This window comes from Pan troglodytes, chromosome 6 (assembly GCF_028858775.2).
Source record: "Pan troglodytes isolate AG18354 chromosome 6, NHGRI_mPanTro3-v2.0_pri, whole genome shotgun sequence".
Classification (NCBI taxonomy): Eukaryota; Metazoa; Chordata; class Mammalia; order Primates; family Hominidae; genus Pan; species Pan troglodytes.
The window spans coordinates 154,823,776-154,846,681 of NC_072404.2; the positions used below are offsets into that span (position 1 = coordinate 154,823,776).

The following is a 22,906-nucleotide window of genomic DNA, read 5'->3' on the forward strand; positions in this document are numbered from 1 at the left end:
CTTATAAAGCTGCCCCACCCTTATCTCCCTTCGCTGACTCTTTTCGGACTCAGCCCGCCTGCACCCAGGTGAAATAAACAGCCTTATTGCTCACACAAAGCCTGTTTGGTGGTCTCTTCACACGGATGCGTGTGACATTTGGTGCCATGACTCGGATCAGGGATCCTTGGGAGATCAATCCCCTGTCCTCCTGCTCTTTGCACCTACGACCTCTGGTCCTCAGACCACCCAGCCCAAGGAACATCTCACCAATTTTAAATTGGATAAGCGGCCTCTTTTTATGCTTTTCTCCAACCTCTCTCACTATCCCTCAACCTCTTTCTCCTTTCAATCTTGGGGCCATCTTTCAATCTCTCCCTTCTCTTAATTTCAGTGCCTTTCCTTTTCTGGTAGAGACAGGAGACGCGTTTTATCCGTGAACCCAAAACTCCATCGCTAGTTACGGACTCGGGAAAACAGTCTTCCCTTGGTGTTTAATCACGCGGGGATGCCTGCTTGATTACTCACCCACGTTTCAGAGGTGTCTGATCACGCAGGGACGCCTGCCTTGGTCCTTACCCTTAGCAGCAAGCACCACTTTTCTTGGGGGCAAGCACCCCCCACCCCTTCTCTCCGTGTCTCTACCCCTTTTCCACTGTCCTGGGGGGCAAGCACCCCCCATCCCTTCTCTCTGTGTGTCTATCCCTTTTCCACTGTCCTGGGGGGCAAGCATCCCCCCACCTTCTCTCCGTGTCTCTACCCTCTCTTTTCTCTGGACTTGCCTCCTTCACTATAGGCAAACTTCCACCCTCCATTCCTCCTTCTTCTCCCTTAGCCTGTGTTCTCAAGAACTTAAAACCTCTTCAACTCACACCTGACCTAAAACCTAAATGCCTTATTTTCTTCTGCAATGCTGCTTGTCCCCAATGGAAACTTGACAATGGTTCCAAATAGCCAGAAAACGGCACTTTCGATTTTTCCATCCTACAAGGTCTAGGTAATTCTTGTCATGAAATGGGCAAATGGTCTGAGGTGCCTGACGTCCAGGCATTCTTTTACACATCAGTCCCTCCCTAGTCTCTGTTCCCAATGCAATTAGTCCCAAATCTTGCTTCTTTCCCTCCCACCTGTCCCCTCAGTCCCAACCCCAAGCATTGCTGAGTCTTTCCTTCCTTTTCTACAGACCCATCTGACCTCTCCTTTCCTCCCCAGGTTGCTCCTCAGCAGGCCGAGCCAGGTCCCAATTCTTCCTCAGCCTCCGCTCCCCTACCCTATAATCCTTTTATCACCTCCTCTCCTCACACCTGACGCGGCTTACAGTTTCGTTCTGCAACTAGCCCTCCCCGACCTGCCCAGCGATTTCTTCTTAAAAGGTGGCTGGAGCTAAAGGCATGGTCAAGGTTTTTCTTTATCCGACTTCTCCCAAATCAGTTAGCGTTTAGGCTCTTTTTCATCAAATATAAAAACCCAGCCCAGTTCTTGGCTCGTTTGGCAGCAACCCTGAGACGCTTTACAGCCCTAGACCCTGAAAGGTCAGAAAGAAGGCCATCTTATTCTCAATATGCATTTTATTACCCATTCCGCTCCCGACATTAAATAAAGCTCCAAAAATTAGATTCCAGCCCTCAAACCCCACAACAAGACTTAATTAACCTCGCCTTCAAGGTGTACAATAATAGAGTAGAGGCAGCCAGACAGCAACGCATTTCTGAGTTACAATTACTTGCCTCTGCCATGAGACGAAACCCAGCCGCACCTCCAGCACACAAGAACTTCAAAATGCCTAAGCCGCACACACCTAAGCCACAGTGGCCAGGCGTTCCTACAGGACTTCCTCCACCAGGATCTTGCTTCAAGTGCCAGAAATCTGGCCACGGGGCCAAGGAATGCCCGCAGCCCAGGATTCCTCCTAAGCTGTGTCCCATGTGTATGGGACCCCACTGGAAATCAGACCGTCCAACTCACCCAGCAGCCACCCCCAGAGTCCCTGGAACTCCGGCCCAAGGCTCTCTGACTGACTCCTTCCCAGATCTTCTTGACTTAGCGGCTGACGACCGACGCTGCCCAATTGCCTCAGAAGCTTCCTGGACCATCACAGACGCTTTGGGTAACTCTTATAGAGTGAAGGGTAAGTCCATCCCCTTCTTAATTAATATGGAGGCTACCCACTCCACATTACCTTCTTTTCAAGGGCCTGTTTCCCTTGCCTCCGTAACTGTTGTGGGTGTTGACGGCCAGGCTTCTAAACCTCTTAAAACTCCCCAACTCTGATGCTAGCTTGGACAATATTCTTTTATATACTCCTTTTAGTTATCCCCACCTGCCCAGCTCCCTTGTTAGGTCAAGACATTTTAACTAAATTATCTGCTTCCCTGACTGTTCCTGGGCTACAGCCACATCTCATTGCCGCCCTTTTCCCCAGTTCAAAGCCTCCTTTGCATTCTCCCCTTGTATCTCCCCACCTTAATCCACAAGGGTAGGACAGCTCTACTCCCTCCTTGGCGATTGATCATGCACCCCTTACCATCCCATTAAAACCTAATCACCCATACCCCGCTAAACGCCAATATCCCATCACACAGCATGCTTTAGAAGCCTGTTATTACTCGCCTGTTACAGCATGGCCTTTTAAAACCTATAAACTCTCCTTACAATTCCCCCATTTTACCTGTCCTAAAACCAGACAAGCATTACAGGTTAGTTCAGGATCTGCGCCTTATCAACCAAATTGTTTTGCCTATCCACCCCGAGGTGCCAAACCCATATACTCTCCTATCCTCAATACCTCCCTCCATAACCCATTATTCTATTCTAGATAAACCTAGCTGACCCCATAAATCCTAAATCCTTTCCCCACTCCCCTTTCCATTCCTTAAAAAACAGCCCTAAAAGCTGCTCCCACACTAGCTCTCCCTAACTCATCCCAACCTTTTTCATTACACACAGCCAAAGTGCAGGACTCTGTGGTCAGAATTCTTGCACAAGAGCCAGGACCGTGCCCTGTAGTCTTTCTGTCCAAACAGTTTGACCTTACTCTTTTAGCCTAGCCTTCATGTCTGTGTGTGGCGGCTGCCGCTGCTTTAATATTTTCAGAGGCCCTCAAAATCACAAACTATGCTCAACTCACTCTCTACAGTTCTCATAACTTCCAAAATCTATTTTCTTCCTCACACCTGACACATATACTTTCTGCCCTCTGGCTGCTTCAGCTATACTCACTCTTTGTTGAGTCTCCCACATTATTCCTGATACCACACCTGATCCCCATGACCGTATCTCTCTGATCCACCTGACATTCACCCCATTTCTCCATATTTCCTTCTTTCCTGTTCCTCACCCTGAACACACTTGGTTTATTGATGGCAGTTCCACCAGGCCTAATTGCCACTCACCAGCAAAGGCAGGCTATGCTATAGTATCTTCCACACCTATCAGTGAGGCTACCACTCTGCCCCCGTCCACTACCTCTCAACTAGCCAAACTCATTGCCTTCACTCGAGCCCTTGCTCTTGCAAAAGGACTACGCATCGATATTTATACTGACTTTAAATATGCCTTCCATATCCTGCACCACCATGCTGTTATATGGGCAGAAAGAAATTTCCTCACTATGCAAGGGTCCTCCATCATTAATGCCTCTTTAATAAAAACTCTTCTCAAAGCCGCTTTACTTCCAAAGGAGGCCAGAGTCACCGGGCGCGGTGGCTCACGCCTGTAATTCCAGCACTTTGGGAGGCCAAGGTGGGTGGATCACAAGGTCAGGAGATCGAGACCATCCTGGCTAACACGGTGAAACCCCGTCTCTACTAAAAATACAAAAAATTAGCCAGGCATAGTCCCAGCTACTCCAGAGGCTGAGGCAGAAGAATGGCGTGAACCCGGGAGGCGGAGCTTGCGGTGAGCCGAGATGGCACCACTGCACTCCAGCCTGGGCGAGAGTGTGAGACTCCGTCTCAAAAAAAAAAAAAACAAAAAAAAGAAAGGAAGGAAGCTAGAGTCATTCACTGCAAGCAGCCATCAAAAGGCATCAGACCTCTCATTGCTCAGGGCAATGCATATGCTGATAAGGTAGCTAAAAAAGCACCTAGCGTTCCAACTTCTATCCCTCATGGCAGTTTTTCTCCTTCTCATCTGGCCACTCCCACCTACTCCCCCACTCAAACTTGCACCTGTCATTCTCTTCCCACACAAGGTAAATGGTTCTTGGACCAAGGAAAATATCTCCTTCCAGCCTCACAGGCTATTCTGTCATCATTTCATAGCCTCTTCCATGTAGGTTACAAGCCGCTGGCCTGCCTCTTAGAACCTCTCATTTCCTTTCCATCGTAAAAATCTATCCTCAAAAAAATCTCAGTGTTCCATCTGCTATTCTACTACTCCTCAGGGATTATTCAGGCCCCCTCCCTTCCCTACACATCAAGCTCGGGGATTTGCCCCCTGCCCAGGACTGGCAAATTGACTTTACTCACATGCCCCGGGTCAGAAAACTAAAATACCTCTTGGTCTGGGTAGACACTTTCACTGGGTGGGTAGAAGCCTTTCCCACAGGGTCTGAGAAGGCCACCGCGGTCATTTCTTCCCTTCTGTCAGACATAATTCCTCGGTTTGGCCTTCCCACCTCTATACAGTCTGATAACGGACTGGCCTTTATTAGTCAAATCACCCAAGCAGTTTCTCAGGCTCTTGGTATTTAGTGGCTCCTGGTTTTACCTCAAATCCCCACCCTTAAGTCTCTCTTTAAGTGGATAGAAGATCTTCAGTGACAAAGTACACTCCAATACTTTCACCCTGATGAAGTCCTATGCTTTACTTTTATACTCACTCTTACTGTTGTTCCCTTCTTATGCCACGCTCTACCTCTCCCCAGCTATCTCCACCACACTATCAATCTCAGTCACTCTCTCCTAGCCGTTTCTAATCCTTCTTTAACAAACAATTGCTAGCTTTGCATTTCTCTTTCCTCCAAAATCGCCGAGGCCTGGACTTACTCACTGCTAAAAAAAAAAAAAAAAAAAAAAAGGGGGTGGGGGGGACTCTATATTTTTAAATGAACAGTGCTGTTTTTACCTAAATCAATCTGGCCTGGTATATGACAACATCAAAAAAAAAAAAAAAAAAGCTCAAAGATAGAGCCTAAAAACTTGCCAACCAAGCAAGTAATTAGGCTGAACCCCCTTAGGCACTCTCTAATTGGATGTCCTGGGCCCTCCCAATTCTTAGTCCTTTAATATGTTTTTCTCCTTCTCTTATTTGGACTTTGTGTCTTCTGTTTAGTCTCTCAATTCATACAAAACTGCATCCAGGCCATCACCAAACATTCTATAGGAGAAATACTCCTTTTAACAACCCCACAATATCACCCCTTACCACAAAATCTTCCTTCAGCTTAATCTCTCCCACTCTAGGTTCCCATGTCGCCCCTAATCCCGCCCGAAGCAGCCCTGAGAAACATCGCCCATTATCTCTCCATATCACCCCCCAAAATTTTCGCCGCCCCAACACTTTACCACTATTTCATTTTATTTTTCTTACTAATATAAGAAGACAAGAATGTCAGGCCTCTGAGCCCAAGCTAAGCCATCATATCCCCTGTGACCTGCACGTATATATACGTCCAGGTGGCCTGAAGTGAAGAATCACAAAAGAAGTGAAAATGGCCTATTCCTTGTGGGGAAAAGAAAGACAGATCAGATTGTTACTGTGTCTGTGTAGAAAGAAGTAGACATAGGAGACTCCATTTTGTTCTGTACTAAGAAAAATTCTTCTGCCTTGGGATGCTGTTAATCTATGACCTTACCCCCAACCCCGTGCTCTCTGAAACATGTGCTGTGTCCACTCAGGGTTAAATGGATTAAGGGCGGTGCAAGATGTGCTTTGTTAAACAGAAGCTTGAAGGCAGCACGCTCCTTAAGAGTCATCACCACTCCCTAATCTCAAGTACCCAGGGACACAAACACTGCGGAAGGCCGCAGGGACCTCTGCCTAGGAGAGCCAGGTATTGTCCAAGGTTTCTCCCCATGGGATAGTCTGAAATATGGCCTCATGGGAAGGGAAAGACCTGACCGTCCCCCAGCCCGACACCCATAAAGGGTCTGTGCTGAGGAGCATTAGTATAAGAGGAAGGAATGCCTCTTTGCAGTTGAGACAAGAGGAAGGCATCTGTCTCCTGCTTGTCACTGGGCAATGGAATGTCTCGGTATAAAACCTGATTGTATGTTCCATCTACTGAGATAGGGGAAAACCGCCTTAGGGCTGGAGGTGGGACGTGCAGGCAGCAACACTGCTCTTTAAGGCATTGAGATGTTTATGTGTATGCATATCTAAAGCACAGCACTTAATTCTTTACCTTGTCTATGAGGTAGAGACCTTTGTTCACGTGTTTATCTACTGACCTTCTCTCCACTATTATCCTATGACCCTGCCACATCCCCCTCTCCGAGAAACACCCAAGAATGATCAATAAATACTAAGGGAACTCAGACGCTGGTGGGATCCTCTATATGCTGAACGCTGGTCCCCTGGGCCCCCTTATTTCTTTCTCTATACTTTGTCTCTGTGTCTTTTTCTTTTCCAAGTCTCTCGTTCCACCTAACAAGAAAGACCCACAGGTGTGGAGGGGCAACCCACCCCTTCAATTCCTGCCTTAACTGATGACATTACTTTGTGAAATTCCTTTTCCTGGCTCATAAGCTCCCCTACTGAGCACCTTGTGACCCTTGCCCCTGCCTGCCAGAGAACAACCCCCTTTGACTATAATTTTCCACTACCCACCCAAATCCTATAAAACAGCCCCACCCTTATCTCCCTTCGCTGACTCTTTTTACAGACTCAGCCCGCCTGCACCCAGGTGAAATAAACAGCCTTGTTGCTCACACAAAGCCTGTTTGGTGGTCTCTTCACGCGGACGCGAGTGAAAAGGATAGTGTTCTCTTTTGAACTTATAAAACAATTTGATACAAGTCAAAATGTCACATGTGTCAGTCTTTAAGTGTTGGGATTCCGTAAGTGCGACGGGATGAATTCTGTCACCCTAAAGTTCATATGTGGGTGCCCTAACCCCCAGTACCTCAAAATGTGACCATACTTGGAGTCACGCTTTTAAAGAGTGATTAAATGCACATAAAGCTGTTCGGGTGGCCCCTAATCCAATGTGACTGGGGTTGTTACAAGAGGAGTAAATTTAGACATACCGAGAGACACTAGAGACGGGAGGGCACAGGATTGCCATGTGAGGACACAAGGAGAAGGGCCACTACCTGAAAGCCAAGGAGAGGCCTCTGGAAACCCAGAACCTGCTGACACCTTGATCTCAGACTTCCAGCCTTCAGGACTGTGAGAAAGTCAGCTTGTTGAAGCTAACCAGTCTGCAATATTTTGCTATAGCAGCCCCAGTAAACTAATACCATAAGATTTGTTTATTTACTTATTTTTTTGAGATAGGGTCTCGTTCTGTCACCCAGGCTGGAGTGCGGTGGTGCGATCTTTGTTCACTGCAGCCTCTGCCTCCCAGGTTCAAGCGAGTCTCCTGCCTCAGCCTCCCGAGTAGCTGGGACTACAGGCGTGTGCCACCACGCTCAACTACGTTTTGTATTTTTAGTAGAGACGGGGTTTCACCATGTTGCCCAGGCTGGTCTTGAACTCCTGACCTCAAGTGATCTGCCTGCCTCGGCCTCCCAAAGTGCTGTGATTATAGGTGTGAGCCACCACACCCAGCCTACTTATTTATTTTTTGAGACAGAGTTTTGCTCTGTCACCCAGTAGCGCGATCTCGGCTCACTGCAACCTCTGCCTCCTGGGTTCAAGTGTTCTTCTGCCTCAGACTCTTAAGTAGCTGGGATCACAGGCATGCGTCACCATGTCCCGCTAATTTTGTATTTTTGGTAGAGATGGGGTTTCACCATGTTGCCCAGAATGGTTTCAAACTCCTGACCTCAGATGATCCAGCCACCTCGGCCTCCCAAAGTGCTGGGATTACAGGCGTGAGCCACTACGCCCGGCTAAAACAATAAGATTTGAAAACAGGTTTCACTTCTTTAATAAATGGAAGACTACAGGACTAGGAGGAAGATCTGAGGGCTCCTGCTGGACCCTGAGGCCCGGCCATGCGTTCCGCACCCCTGCATGCCCAGTCTCCAGCACAAGGTCAGGACACTGTGGGGCGTAAGGAGTACAGATTCCTTATAGCACAAGTGTGCCTAAGAGCATAAGGATATTCCCTACATAAGAGGTGGACAACCAAAGGAAAGAGCTCCTACATATCAACAAGAAAAAGACTGAGTAATGCTAAGAGAAAAGAAACAGGGCATGGGTAAGCAATTCTCTTTTTTTTGGACAGAGTCTCGCTCTGTTGCCAGGCTTGAATGCAGTGGTGTGATCTTGGCTCACTGCAACCTCCACCTCCCAGGTTTAAGCAATTCTCCTGCCCCAGCCTCCCAAGTAGCTGGGACTACATGCGTGTGCCACCATGCCCAGCTAATTTTTTGTATTTTTAATAAAGACAGGATTTCACCATGTTGGCCAGGATGGTCTGGATCTCCTGACCTCGTGATCTGCCCGCCTCAGCCTCCCGAATTGCTGGGATTACAGGCATGAGCCACTGTGCCCGGCTACGGATAAGCAATTCTAAGACTATTTCCAGACAGCCAAACCAGTATGAGCCCTGGTCTGGCCTTATGTGGAAATACAAGAAATGCAAAGCCAGTCTTCTTTTTCCCCTGTCAAACTGACAAAGATTTAAACAAAAGTTAGAAAAACAGAAAAAGCCAGGTGCAGTGGCTCATGCCTACAATCCCAGGACTTTGGGAGCCTGAGGTGGGAGGATCGCTTGAGGCCAGGATTTTGAGATCAGCCTGGGCAACATAGTAAGATTTCATCTCTAGAAAAAGTAAAAAATTAGCTGGGTGTGGTGGCACATGCCTGTGGTCCCAGCTACTTGGGAGGTTGAGGCAAGAGGATTGCTTGAGCCCAGGAGAGTTCGAGGCTGCAGCAAGCTATGATGGCACGACTGCACTCCAGCCTGGGCAACAGAGACCTGTCTCTAAAAAAAACAAAAACAAAAATAAAATAAAACCAGATTAGGAAAGAGCACATTCCTTTTTTTTTTTTTTTTATTTGAGACAGAGTCTCACTCTATCGCCCAGGCTGGAGTGCAATGGCACGATCTCGGCTCACTGGAACCCCTGTCTCCCAGGTTAAAGTGATTCTCCTGCCTCAGTCTCCTGAGTAGCTGGGATTACAGGTCCCCATCACCACACCTGGATAATTTTTGTTTTTTTTTTTTTAGTAGAGATAGGGTTTCACCATATTGGCCATGATGGTCCTGAGCTCCTGACCTCAGGTGATCCACCTGCTTCAGCCTCCCAAAGTGCTGGGATTACAGGTGTGAGCCACCGGGCCCGGACTTCCATTTTTGTTTTAAAGAAAAAGTTACATATCATAGAAAAAAGCCTGGAAGTAGGTATTCCAAAATATTTTGTTACTGCTTATCTTTAGGTACGAGATAATGAGTAAAATTTATTTTCTTTCTAAATGTTTATGTTTTCCAAACTTTTTGCAGTGAATGTATTACTTAATAATGAGAAAAATATACAGCAATAAGAGATACTGGCATATGTGTTCAAGAATTCACTTCTTGGCTGGGAGCGGTGGTTCACGCCTGTAATCCTAGCACTTTGGGAGCCCAAGGTGGGCAGATCACCTGAGGTCAAGAGTTTAAGACCAGCCTGGCCAACATGGTGAAACTCTGTCTCTACTAAAATACAAAAATTAGCCAGGCATGATGGCAGGTGCCTGTAACCCCAGCTACTCGGAAGGCTGAGATGGGAGGATCACTTGAACCTGGGAGATGGTGGTTGCAGTGAGCCGAGATTGTGCCACCGCACTCCAGCCTGGACAGCTGAGCGAGACTCGGTCTCAAAAAAAAAAAAAAAAGAATTCACTTCCTGTCCTGCTCCCGCAAGGGTCCCTAGGGGTTCTCAGGAGGGCTCCTCTTGACTCCTCCAGGGCAAGAGATGTCAGGCACTGCAGGCAGCTGGCAGGACAGGCCCAGTGGCCAGTTATTCAGGGCTCTGTCCCTCCACTCTCACTCATTGTCTGTCCCCAGGCGAGGTGGCACGAACAGAGGTGAGTCTCAGAGGAGGTGTGTGTCTCAGAGAGGTGTGGATATGACAGCCAAAGTGGGTGGGATAAAGGGCTGGGAAGCACAATACAGAAGGTGGGGATACCAGGCCACAGACTGTTTCGGAGCTGTCACCTGATGTGTGGCAGTTCCTGACCCCTAATCCCAGGACAGAGCCTGGACACCTAATCCTTCTGCAATGCATGGCAGGCACTTCCAGGAACAATCCCAGAGGAAAAAAAGGCTAGGAACTCCCTCCCCTCCCTATTGTGTGGGGCAGAATAACTTTGATTCCAGGTAGGGACAGTCCAACAAAATGTCATGCATGAAAAATCTTCAGTGAAATATTAACAAGTCAAGTCCAGAAATATTTGGGGAAAAAAATGATGACTAAGCAGACTTGACCACATGAAGCCAGGAATAAAACAAACAAACAAACCGCCACAAGAGATTAAAAGGAGAAACAAAAAAGATACTATCATCCCACTGGATGCATAAAAAGCACTCAATGATTTAAACTCATTCATATTTAAAACTCTTAAATAAAAATAGAATTTTTTAAAAAATAGAAAGAAAAAAGGACAAAAAAAAAATGGGAAGAGAAGCTGAGTGCAGTGGCTCATGTCTGTAATCCCAGCACTTTGGGAGGCCAGGGCAGGAAGATCACTTGAGCCCAGGAGTTTAAGACCAGCCTGGGAAACATAGTAAGACCCCGTGTCTATTAAAAAAAAAAAGAATGGGAAGAGACAACATCAGATGAGAAACATCAACATTTTGGAAGCTGGACAACTGTAACAGCCTCATAGAGCTGAGAAAGCTCAGTGGTTTTCAAGGAAAGGACAGATAGACACCTGGGAGAAAGCCAAGAAATACCCCAATTTGAATTGAGATGCCCCCAAAGCTTAAGTATTAGAGACAACAGGTCCTTCTGAAGGCCAATGTACGGGAAAAAGGACCGGTTGAAAGTCTGTAAAAGAAACAGTTAGGACCCTCCACCCCCAGCCCAAAGATCCACTCATCTTCCCCATGCAGCGAGGTAACTAACTGGCAGAGCTATTCGGAAAGACGAACCACAGAGGCTTTTAGAATCCAGGATACCGGGTTCAGTTAAGGGTGAAGGTGTTTATACTAAAAAGGGAAGGGGATGCGGTGGCTCGCGCCTGTAATCCCAGTACTTTGGGAGGCCGAGGTGGGTGGATCGCTTGAGGCCAGGAGTTTGAGACCAGCCTGGCCAACATGGCAAAACACCATCTCTACAAAAATACAAAATTAGCTGTGTGTGGTGGTTCGACCCTATAATCCCAGCTACTCAGGAGGCCGAGGCAGGAGAATCACTTGAACCTGTGAGGCAGAGGTTGCAGTGAGCTGAGATTGCTCCAGTGCATTCCAGCCTGGGTGACAGACCAAGACTCTGTCTCAAAAATAAAATAAAATAAAATAAAGATAAAAATAAATAAATAAAAAGGGAAGGATATTTAAGTGCTACACACTTAGAGGTGAAACCACCCCCTCCTATCTGCGCAATGATGACAGCTCAGCATCACTAAGAAAATGACTGAGTCCCTGCCTGATTCCCATATGGTAAAGCCTGCCTCTAAAAAAGCTCAGCCTCACCCGCACCCTCCCACCCGACATAGAACACTTAATCTGTAATTTAGTACTTTACTCTCAATGACAGCGGCTGAGGATCACAACATTTGAGGAAATTTTCTAACATGCAAAAGACAAACAATAAACAGAATAAAAAGTACACACAAAAAATCAGAGCTAATGCAGGGAGCAGAGGAAAATTTCAAAAACACCAGCATCCACAATGAGATAAGAAAAGATGGCATCAGCCAGGTACAGTGGTTCACACCTGTAATCCTAGCACTTTGGGAGGCAGAGGTGGGCAGATCACCCGAGGTCAGGAGTTCAAGACCGAAAAGATGGCATCCATGAAACAAGAACAGGACACCATAAAAAAGGAACATTTGAAAGGTCAAAACAGTTCTAAAAATTAGAAACAAGGCAGCAAAAATGTAAATGAAGAAGAAAAAGACCCACAGGGCATATTATTAAATTTCGGAACACTGAGAACAAAGAAGACACTGAAATTTTCCAGAGAAGAAATAAAAATGAATGACATACAAAGAACTGGGAATCAGAGTGGCTCAGACTTTTTTTTTTTTTTTTTTTTTTGGAGACCTAGTCTTACTCTGTCGCCCAGGCTGGAGTGCAAGTGGCACAATCTTGGCTCACTGCCACCTCCACCTCCTGGGTTCAAGCAATTCTAGTACCTCAGCCTCCCGAGTAGCTGGGACTACAGGTGTGTGCCACCATGCCTAGCTAAATTTTTGTGTGTGTGTATTTTTAGTAGAGATAGGGTATCACCATGTTGCGTAGGCTGATCTCGAACTCCTGACCTCAAGTGATCCATCTGCCTTGGCCTCCCAATGTGCTGGGATTACAGGCATGAGCCACTGTGCCCCGCCTTGGCTCAGACTTCTTAATGGCAAGACTAAGAGCTGACAGTCACAGAGAATTCTGGGGGAAAGCGATTTTCTACCTAGAATTCTATACCCAGATGTGATATTATGATATCTATGTCTCTATCTCCATATCTCTATCTAAAATAATGTTTTTGGCTGGGCATGGTGGCTAACACTTGTAATCCCAGAACTTTGGGAGGCTGAGGCAGGTGGATCATTTGAGGTCAGGAGTTCGAGACCAGCCTGGCCAACATGGTGAAACCCCATCTTTACTAAAAATACAAAAAAATTAGCTGGGCATGTTGGCACACACCTGTAATTCCAGCTACTTGGGAGGCTGAGGCAGGAGAATTGTTTGAATCCAGGAGGTGGAGGTTGCAGTGAGCCGAGATCGCCCCACTGCACTCCAGCCTGGGTGACAGAGTGAAACTTTGTCTCAAAAAAATAAATAAATAAAATAAAATAAATTTCTTGTCCACAGTTCCTGGCTCATAACTCCCATAGCCCTTGCCACAGGATTTGTTATAATGCTGTGGTGCTCCAGGCCTCAGATGCAGGCCCAGACCTAGGAAATAGAATCTCTCTCTCTGACCTTCTGCCCAAGGCAGGACTCTAATCTGCTGTGGGTCATAAGACCCTATTCTAGGGAGGGTCCTGGCCCATCTCTGAAGGAAGGAATGCTGCAGAGACAGGCCAAGAAGAATTGGAGCAGACAGGCCTCGCTGGGTTTCCTGCCTAGTCTATTAGTATGAGATCAAATCCTTTCTGCCCAATCAAATCTTGACACAGTTGTCCCTGCTTTAGTCATGCCTGTCCAATGAAGTCTCCACAAAAGGCCCAACAGGACAGGGTTTGGGGGCTTCCAGATAGGCTGAACACATAGAGGCTAACAGGAAGGTGAGTGAGAACTTGTCCCAGGCTGGGCGGGGTGGCTCACGCCTGTAATCCCAGCACTTTAGGAGGCCGAGGCAGGCGGATCACGAGGTCAGGAGATCGAGACCATCCTGGCTAACACGGTGAAACCCCATCTCTACTAAAAATACAAAAAATTAGCGGGGCGTGGTGGCGGGCGCCTGTAGTCCCAGCTACTTGGCAGGCTGAGGCAGGAGAATGGCGTGAACCCGGGAGGCGGAGGTTGCAGTGAGACGAGATCGCGCCTCTGCACTCCAGCCTGGGTGACAGCGCAAGACTCTATCTCAAAAAAAAAAAAAAAAGAACTCGTCCCCGTGCTGGGGGGGTGGCGGCACACCTCACCCAGCTCTATAAGGACAGAATCTCCTGCGCTTGGGACTCTTCCAGATTTCACCCTGTGCATCTCCTTTGGCTGTGTGTTTGTATCATTTAAAATACCCTTTGTAACAAACCAGTAAGTGTGTTTCCCTAAGTTTTGTGAGCTGCTCTAGCAAATTAATCAAACCTAAAGAGGGAATGTGGGAGCCCAAACTTGAAGCCAGCCACTCAGAAGTTCCAGAGGCCTGGACTTGAGACGGGCATCTGAAGCTGGGCAGCCTTAGGGACTGAACCCTCAAACTGTGGGATCTGAAGCTATCTCTGGGAAAACAGCATCAGAATTGAATTAAATTACAGGGCACCCAGCTGGTGCCCACTGCTTCGTGGGTAAGAGAAAAAAAAACCAACACATTTGGTCACAGACGCTTTCTGGGTTGATTGTTGTTGTTGTGTAAGAGCGGAGGAAAGACAGTTTGAGTGTTTTTCCTACACACCAGCCAAGCGATTGTTAGCTTGGAGGTTAGAATAAAAGTTCTTTAAGCACGAAAGTTCTCAAGAAATTGAGGCCAGGCGCGGTGGCTCATGTCTGTAATCCCAGCACTTAGGGAGGCTGAGGCAGGAGGATCGCCTGAGTCCAGGAGTTTGAGACAAGCCTGGGCAAGGTGGCAAAACTCTGACTCCACTGAGGAGACTGAGGTGAAACCAACGAAAAGACATGCAATCTAGGAAACAGGGAATCCCACGGAGGAGGGAGGCAAAAGGCATACTGAGGATGCAGGTAAATAGAAATTCCAGAACAGCTGTGCAGCAGGCCTGGTGAGCAACAGGTCCAGACTGGAACGGAGAAGAGAGGATTCCAGAAGGCTCTCTGGCCCAGTGTCACTATCTTTTTTTGTTGTTGTTGAGACAGAGTCTCACTCTGTTACCTAGGCTGGAGAGCGGTGGCGCGATCTTGGCTCACTGCATCCTGTCTTCTGGGTTCAAGCGATTCCCATGCCTCAGCCTCCCAAGTAGTGGGGACTACAGGTGCATGCCACCATGCCTGGCTAATTTTTGTATTTTTAGTAGAGACGGGGTTTCACCAGGTTGGCCAGGCTGGTCTTGAACTCCCGACTTCAGGTGATCCACCTGCCTCCTCAGGCTCCCAAAGTGCTGGGATTACAGGTGTGATCCACTGCACTTGGCCTCACTATCTTTTCTTGAATGTTTTTGGAAAGGCACATGCTGCCTTGCTCACCTTGACCTTCAGGTCACACCCTCCTGTCATTTACTCTCGTAGCACTGTGCACCGTCCCTTCACAGCACAGATCAGTGTGGTCATTAAACATCTATTTCTGTGATTTCCTGATTGATGTCTGCCTCACTCACTGCTGTCTTAGCTTTGTCAAGGTGGGGGCTGTGCTATTCTGGCTTATTATTGAATCCCCCTTGCCAAACACGGAGTAAGTGCTTAATACACACTCATTAAAGCACTGACGGAAGGAGTGCTGCGTTTTCATACATACCAGAACAGCTAATATAAATTCCTGGCACCTGCCCCCAGGTAAAATTAAGCCAAGGATTGCTGGGAATGTAAAATTGCACAGCTCCTATGGAAAAGAGTATGGCAATTCCTCAAAAAATTAAAAATAGGATTACCATATGATCCAGCAATTCTCACTTCTGGGTATATACTCTAAGAACTGAAAACAGGGTCTCGAAGAGATATTTGTCCACCCAAATTCATAGCTGCATTATTCACAACAACCCAAACATGGAAGCAACCCAAGGGTCTGTCCACTGACCAGTGAACAAATAAGCAAAATGTGGTGCATACACACAATGGAATATTATTCAGCCTTAAAAAGGAAGGGAATTCTCATACAGGCTACGACACGGGTGAGCCTTGAGGACATGATGCTAAGTGAAATAAGCCAGTCACAACAAGACAAATACTGTGCGATTCCACTTGTATGAGGTTCTTAGAATAGTCCAAACCAAAGAGAGAGAGAGAAAACGCAGCTTGGTGGCTGCCAGGGACTGCGGGCGGGGGAAATGGGGAATTAGTGTTTAGAGGGGTTAGAGTTTCCGTTGTACAAGACAAAAAGAGTTCAGGAGATGGATGGTGGTGATAGGTGCTCAACATTATGAAAGTATTTAATATCACTCAGCTGTACACTTAAAGTGGCTAGGATGGTAAATTTTATGTTATGTGTATTTTAACACTTTTTTTTTTTTTTTTTTTTTTTTGAGACGGAGTCCCGCTCTTTAGCCCAGGCCGGATTGCAGTGGCACAATCTCGGCTCACTGCAAGCTCCGCCTCCCAGGTTCACGCCATTCTCCTGCCTCAGCCTCTGGAGTAGCTGGGACTACAGGCGCCCGCCACCGCGCCCGGCTAATTTTTTGCATTTTTAGTAGAGACGGGGTTTCACCGTGTTAGCCAAGATGGTCTCGATCTCCTGACCTTGTGATCCGCCTGCCTCGGCCTCCCAAAGTGCTGGGATTACAGGCGTGAGCCATGCGCCCAGCCCACAATTTTTTTAAATGGGGAAAAAAAAAAAGCCAGGCACAGTGGCTCACACCTGTAATCCCAGCACTTTGAGAGGCCGAAGTGGGAGGATCGCTTGAGTCCAGGAGTTTAAGACCAGCCTGGGCAACATAGCAAGACTTGTGTCTCTACAAAAAATAAATTAGCCAGTTGTGGTGGCACATGACTGTAGTCCTTGCTATTCAGGAGGCTGAGGTGGGAGGATTGCTTGAGCCTGGGAGTTGAAGGCTGCAGTAAGCCATGACTGCACTACTGCACTCAGCCTGGGCAACAGAGTGAGGACCTGTTTCCAAAAAAAGGACAACACTGGACGCAGTGGCTCACACCAGTAATCCCAGCACTTTGGGAGGCTGAGGCGGGCGAATTACCTGAGGTGGGGATTTTGAGACCAGCCTGACCAACATGGAGAAACCCCATCTCTACTAAAAATACAAAAATTAGCCAGGTGTGCTGGCGCATGCCTATAATCCCAGCTACTTGGGAGGCTGAGGCAAGAGAATCCCTTGAACCCGGGAGGTGAAGGTTGCAGTGAGCCGAGATTATGCCACTGCACTCCAGCCTGGGCAACAGAGTGAGACACAACAAATAAATAAATAAAAAAGGAAAACAAAATTATGCCAAGGACTGGATCCTGTCTATTGGTCCCTTTTTGTAGATGCTCTCAAACCCACTGACTGGATTACTATTCAGCAAACATCCACTCCTCTCCCTCTCCCATGGGGATGGAATATTCTACACAGACCCAACCTGCAGCCTCAAACCAAGCCCTGGCAATCTGCATTATAAAGCTGAGCTGTCCAGCCAAGCCCAGCCTATCAAAAGATGACCCAGAGACCAACGATTAAAAACGTAAGTGCTTGGCTGTGCGCAGTGGCTCATGGCCTGTAATTCCAGCACTTTGGGAGGCTAAGGAAGGAGGATCACTTGAGGCCAGAAGTTTGAACCAGCCTGGCCAACATCGTGAGACCCTGTCCCTTAAAAAAAATTATTTTTATTTTTATTTATTTATTTTTTTTGAGACGGAGCCTTGCTCTGTTGCCCAGGCTGGAGTGCAGTGGAGTGATCTCGGCTCACTGCAACCTCTGCCTCCCAGGTTCAAGCAATTCTCCTGCCTCAGCCTCCTAAATAGCTGGGATTACAGGCGCCCGCCACCATGTCCGGCTAATTTTTGTATTTTTGGTAGAGACAGGGTTTCACTGTGTTGGTCAGACTGGTCTAGAACTCCTGACCTTGTGATCCGCCTGCCTTGGCCTCCCAGAGTGCTGGGATTACAGGTGTGAGCCACTGTGCCTGGCCAAAAAAAAATTTTTTTAAAAGCTGGGCATGGTGGCACATGCCTGTAGCTACCCAGAAGGCTGAGGCAGGAGGGTTGCCTGAGCACAGGAGTTAGAGGCTGCACGAAGTTATGCTCATGCTACTCCTCTACACCTTGGTGACTTCTATAATGAAGAGCTGGACTCAATCATTAAGCTTCTTTCCAGTGCTAGGATTCTGTGGTCTAGAAGGATCTGTACCCCCTTAGATTGGCCACCCCCTTCTCACCTGGGTGTGGCTTAGCAGGGGGAGGGTAGCGTGGTAGGCTGAGCAGAAAGCCTGGCTGGCTTCCCAGGCCTGCGCTTCTGCAGAGAAGTAGTAACAGTGCTCCTCGGACAACACCCAGCCTGGGGGGCATTGCTGGCATCTGGCTCCTGCAAGCACAGAGACTGCTGGTGAGCTGCAGGGTAAGCTGCATTAAATAAACAAAGCCTGGCTGCTGCCTCAAATGAAGGGGCATGGAACTGGCAAACCTCAGGGTGGGCAGGGCCCCAGGGAGCTTTTATAGTCTGTGCAGTGCACAAAGTCCCCGGGGTGGCAGCTGGCATCTGATTGCTTATCAGGGCACAAGCTGTGTCCAGTGGGAGGAAGGCACCCATTTTCCTTAACTTTGCTCATCAAGCACCATGTCTTCATGTTGCATCTCCCAGTGTCTCTTTCTAATTCTAAGGTGTTTTAAGGGCTGGAAACACAGCCCCAGTAGTGGAGCAGCAGGGAGAGGGGATGGGGACTGCAGGGACACCATACCTGCTCTTGAGGCCAGGACCACAATGACAACCCCAGAGACTGCCAGGAGCACAGCCATGAACGCCAGGGCCCAGTACAGGGACTTCACGTACATGGGTAGCCCTGGGACGGGGGCAAACAGGATAATCAGATTAGTGGAGACCATCCCAACCAACCCAACTCAGAACCACAGACACAGCACCCCAGCATCTCACCCACCTCACCCCAGCACCCATCCCCTCAGGCTGGGATGCCAACATAAACCACAACGTTTAAGTTCCAACTTTATATTCTGGAGAAAGAAGCCAGATATTCTTTTTTTTTTTTTTTTTTTTTTTTGGAGACAGAGTCTTGCTTTGTCGCCCAGGTTGGAGTGCAGTGGTGCGATCTCAGCTCACTGCAACCTCTGCCTCCCGGGTTCAAGCAATTCTCCTGCCTCAACCTCCTGAGTAGCTGGGGTTACAGGTGCATGCCACCATGCCCGGCTAATTTTTTGTATTTTTAGTAGAGACGGGGTTTCACCATGTTGGCCAGGTTGGTCTTGAACTCCTGACCTTGTAATCTGCCCACCTCGGCCTCCCAAAGTGCTGGGATTACAGGTGTGAGCCAACGCGTCTGGCCCCCTTTTTTTTTTTTGAGACTGAGTCTTACTCTATCGCCCAGGCTGGAGTGCAGTGGCATGATCTCAGCTCACTGCAACCTCCACCTCCCGGGTTCAAGCAATTCTCATGCCTTAGCCTCCCAAGTAGCTGGGATTACAGGTGACTGCCACCATGCCTGGCTAATTTTTATATCTTTAGTAGAGATGGGGTTTGACGATGTTGGTCAGGCTGGTCTTGAACTCCTGACCCTAAGTGATCCGCCCGCCTTGGCCTCCCAAAGTGCTGGGATTACAGGCGTGAGCCACCGTGCCCAGCTTCAGGAGCCTTATACATGGAAGAGGAAGACAGGTGGTGAGCATCAGAAGTGGCAGCAGGAGGACTCTACCAACAACAATGGATTTTAATATAGAGAAGGGCTTGACCTAAGAAAAGCCCAGAAGCTAGCAAAGGCAAGAAAAGGGAGTCTCCCCTAGACCCCCAGAAAGGAATGCAGCCCCACTGAAAACTCGATTTTAGACCAGTGAGCCGGCATTATAGACTTCTGACTTAACGGAACTGTAAGATAATACATTTGTGTCACTTAAAGACACTAAGTTTGTGGTAATTTGTTACAACAGCAATAGAAAACTAATATTCCATCACACAGAAAATGTGCTCACATCAAACTCTGCAAAAGTTCCTGAGTGATCCAAGCCCCTGAACCTTAGCCCTGTCTAAGAACCTCTCAACTAGAGGCCCTGGGAATTTGGTGCCTGTCAGTGGGCTTGGCCTGCTTCTCAATCAGCCAAGCTTTTGCCAGTTTGCCTGCTGGGCGGGGCTCTGACCCCTCCTGGCCGTTGCTCCTTCCAGTCTCTCTACCTAGCAGGGATCCCTAGCACCCCCTACTCCTACTCACCTTTCAATTTGTGGCTTTCTGGCTGGCCCGGTGGTTCACACCTGTAATCCCAGCACTTTGGGAGGCTGAGGCGGCTGGATCACCTGAGGTCAGGAGTTCCAGACCAGCCTGGCCAACATGATGAAACCCCCTGTCTACTAAAAATACAAAAACTAGCCAGGCATGGTGGCCGGCGCCTGTAATCCCAGCTACTCGGGAGGAGGCTGAGGCAGGAGAATCGCTTGAATCCAGGAGGCGAAGGTTGCAGTGAGCCGAGATTGTGCCATTGCACTCCAGCCTGGGTGACAAGCGCAAAACTTATTTGTTAAAAAAAAAAGAAAGAAAAAAGAAAAAAAGAAAAAAATTGGCTATCTCTTGCCCCAAATTCACCAACTACTCCCTCCAGGCTCCTTATCCAGGACTGTCTGTATCTTTTGTGGGCTCTTTCTTCTGTGTCAAGCTCCCCCTCCCCCACACCACAAAATAACCAGCCGCACATACTACTGGCACATCTACCCTGTGGTCCCACTCAGTATCTACTGAATGGATGAGTGTTTGGGGCTAAATGTTCCTCAGTGTGGTGGAAAGAAAGCAGCAGCCTGGACCTTCCAGAAAGTCCTTGGCAGTGCAGGGATGGGGGGATCTGGGCTGCCACCCCTGCCACCTGATCCTGAATGACTTCCCCTCATCTGGAGTTCCTTCCACTGCTACTTCTCAAAGGTGCTGCTCATGCTAAGAGGGAATTTGAAAGTTCGGGAGTGCGGGTAGGGGAGGATGAGAAGGGGAGTGGCTTTACTCTTTTTTTTTTTTTGAGACGGAGTTTCTCTCTTGTTGCCCAGGCTGGAGTGCAATGGCATGATCTCGGCCCACTGCAACCTCCGCTTCTCGGGTTCAAACGACTCTCCTGTCTCAGCCTCCCGAGTAGTTGGGATTACAGGTGCATGCCACCATGCCAGGCTAATTTTTGTATTTTTAGTAGAGACGGGGTTTCATCATATTGGTCAGGCTGGTCTCGAACTCCTGACCTCAGGTGATCCGCCCGCCTCGGCTTCCCAAAGTGCTGGGATTACAGGCGTGAGACACCGCAACAATGTGAATTACAGTTACGTAGACAGGAATGTTATTGATTGTAAGCCCGAGAGGCCAGATCGGGTTGGGGATCGGGATGGCCAACTGGGTCCCTTAGTCGGTCAGCTGCCCAGCGGTCCAGGGCTGGGCGGGTGTGGGGGTTTCGGCTACGTCCACCCGACCTGGCGGCGTCGGCTGCCGGCGCAGGTGAGCACTCACCCGTAAGCGTTACGGCCCGGGGCAGCTTCTCGTCGCCGTCCAACCCCGCGCGGGGCAACAGCGCCGCATCCTCCTTCTCCAGCCCCAGCTCCTTGCAGCGGCAGCACGTGGGGGAGCCCGGGGAGCCGGCGCTTCCTTCCGCGGGGCTGGCCCGGCCCTCTGCGTCGCAGCCGCTCTCCGTCCGGGCTGCAGCCAGCGGCGAGCGGCGGCCCCACGTGCCGCCCTGGGATGGTGCGCGCAGCAGGAGCTGGTGCGCCGGGTCCGCGTGGCGGGAGAAGGCAGGGGACTCGGGCACCGGCACCGTGAGGAAGCGCGTGGAGGGCCTGGGCGATGGCGTGCTGCTGCCACCGGCCGCGCCCACGGGCTTCACGCGCACATCTACCTGCAGCTCCATGGGCGCCCAGGCGCTGGGCGCAGGCTCAGCCCCGGGCGCCTCGCCATTCCGGGGCAGCTTGACCAAGGCGGGGCCAGGCGACGGCGGCTCGGGGCAGACCCCGTAGCCCAGGCTGAGCGGCGGCACGCGCGGGGACCCGGGGCGAGGCGAAGACGGCTTTTTCTTGCTCGAGGGCTCCAGGCCTGCGCCCGCCGCCTTCTCCACGGCCCCGGCCGGACTTGGGCTGCTTTCGGGACCTTCAGGTTGTCGCACCTTCGCGGGCACCTGCGGCTGCTCCAGCGTGGGGACCAGGCTTCCCACGGGCTCCATTGGGAGCTCTGCCCCGGCTTGGCCTCCGGGCGCAGCCTCCCAAGCCTCCTCCATCCCGCGCGCCCCGCCACCCGGAGACGCTGAGGAGCGCACCTGGGCCCAGTGCAGAGGAGCTTCGCTCTCCTCGGTCCCGATTGGTCCAGCCGCGTCGCCGAAGTTGTCAGGCCACGCCCCTCCCCGAAGGACCCCGCTGTGATTGGCTGTGGCTGCGGTTCTGCTGCCCCGCCCCTCTTCGGGACACAGCCCCGGCCTCCACCAGGCACTGGGAGGGAGCTGAGAACGGCAGCGGGGCCAGGCGAGGGTTGCAGGGTGGGCGGGAGCTCTCGGGAGAAAAGCAGAACACCAGCGGAGGCTTGTGGCAGGGAACCCGGAGCCCCGCCTGACCCTTCCCTCTTCTTTGTCTCTGACCTCACCCATTTTCCCCTCCAGCCCTATGCCGGGGTGTTGGTTTTGAGAGTTACAGTTTGGGCGGGGAAGGATTGGCCAAGCCTGTCTGGATCCTGGGACCTCAGAGAAATCAGAATCCAAAGGAATTGGGGCGACCTGTGGAAAAGTAGCCCAGTTGGTTGTCCTGACAATCCAGCAGGGTTTCGAAAGGACTCTCCATCATACTTGGGAGGACTCCCCCACTGAGTAACGCTAAGAGAAAAGAAACAGGGCGTGGATAAGCAATTCTTCTTCTTCTTTTTTTTTTTTTTTTTGAGACAGAGTCTTGCTCTGTCGCCAGGCTGGAGTGCAGTGGCCCGATCTCGGCTCACTGCAATCTCCGCCTCCCAGGTTCAAGCGGTTCTCCTGCCTCAGCCTCGTGAGTAGCTGGGACTACAGGCACCCACCCCACCACGCCCGGCTAATTTTTGTATTTTTAGTAGAGACGGGGTTTCACCATGTTGGCCAGGATGGTCTCGATCTCCTGACCTCGTGATCTGCCCGCCTCGGCCTCCCAAAGTGCTGGGGTTACAGGCGTGAGCCACCGCGCCCCGCCTGGCCTCTGGTATTTTTAAGTGCCCCCAGGGTAGGGTTGGCAGATAAAATGCAGGCCACTCAGTTTAATTTGAATTTCAGTTAAACAAGGGATA

General features: G+C 49.5%; 1 protein-coding gene across 2 annotated transcripts in view; it reads right to left on the reverse strand.

The window, feature by feature from the left end:
• Window positions 1-21,950, reverse strand: part of KLRG2 (killer cell lectin like receptor G2) — a 33,344-nt gene extending 11,394 nt beyond the window's left edge. Inside the window, exons 1-3 of one of the 2 annotated variants that reach the window (XM_527906.7) lie at window positions 21,128-21,950; window positions 18,386-18,487; window positions 17,867-18,012 (exon numbers count right to left, since the gene is read on the reverse strand). In XM_527906.7, coding sequence (XP_527906.2) covers window positions 17,867-18,012; window positions 18,386-18,487; window positions 21,128-21,884 — 1,005 coding nt within the window. In that variant the 5' untranslated portion in view covers window positions 21,885-21,950. The remainder of the gene's footprint in view (window positions 1-17,866; window positions 18,013-18,385; window positions 18,488-21,127) is intronic. The other variant, XM_009454322.4, reaches the window with a different exon arrangement.
• Window positions 21,951-22,906: the final 956 nt, after the last annotated feature.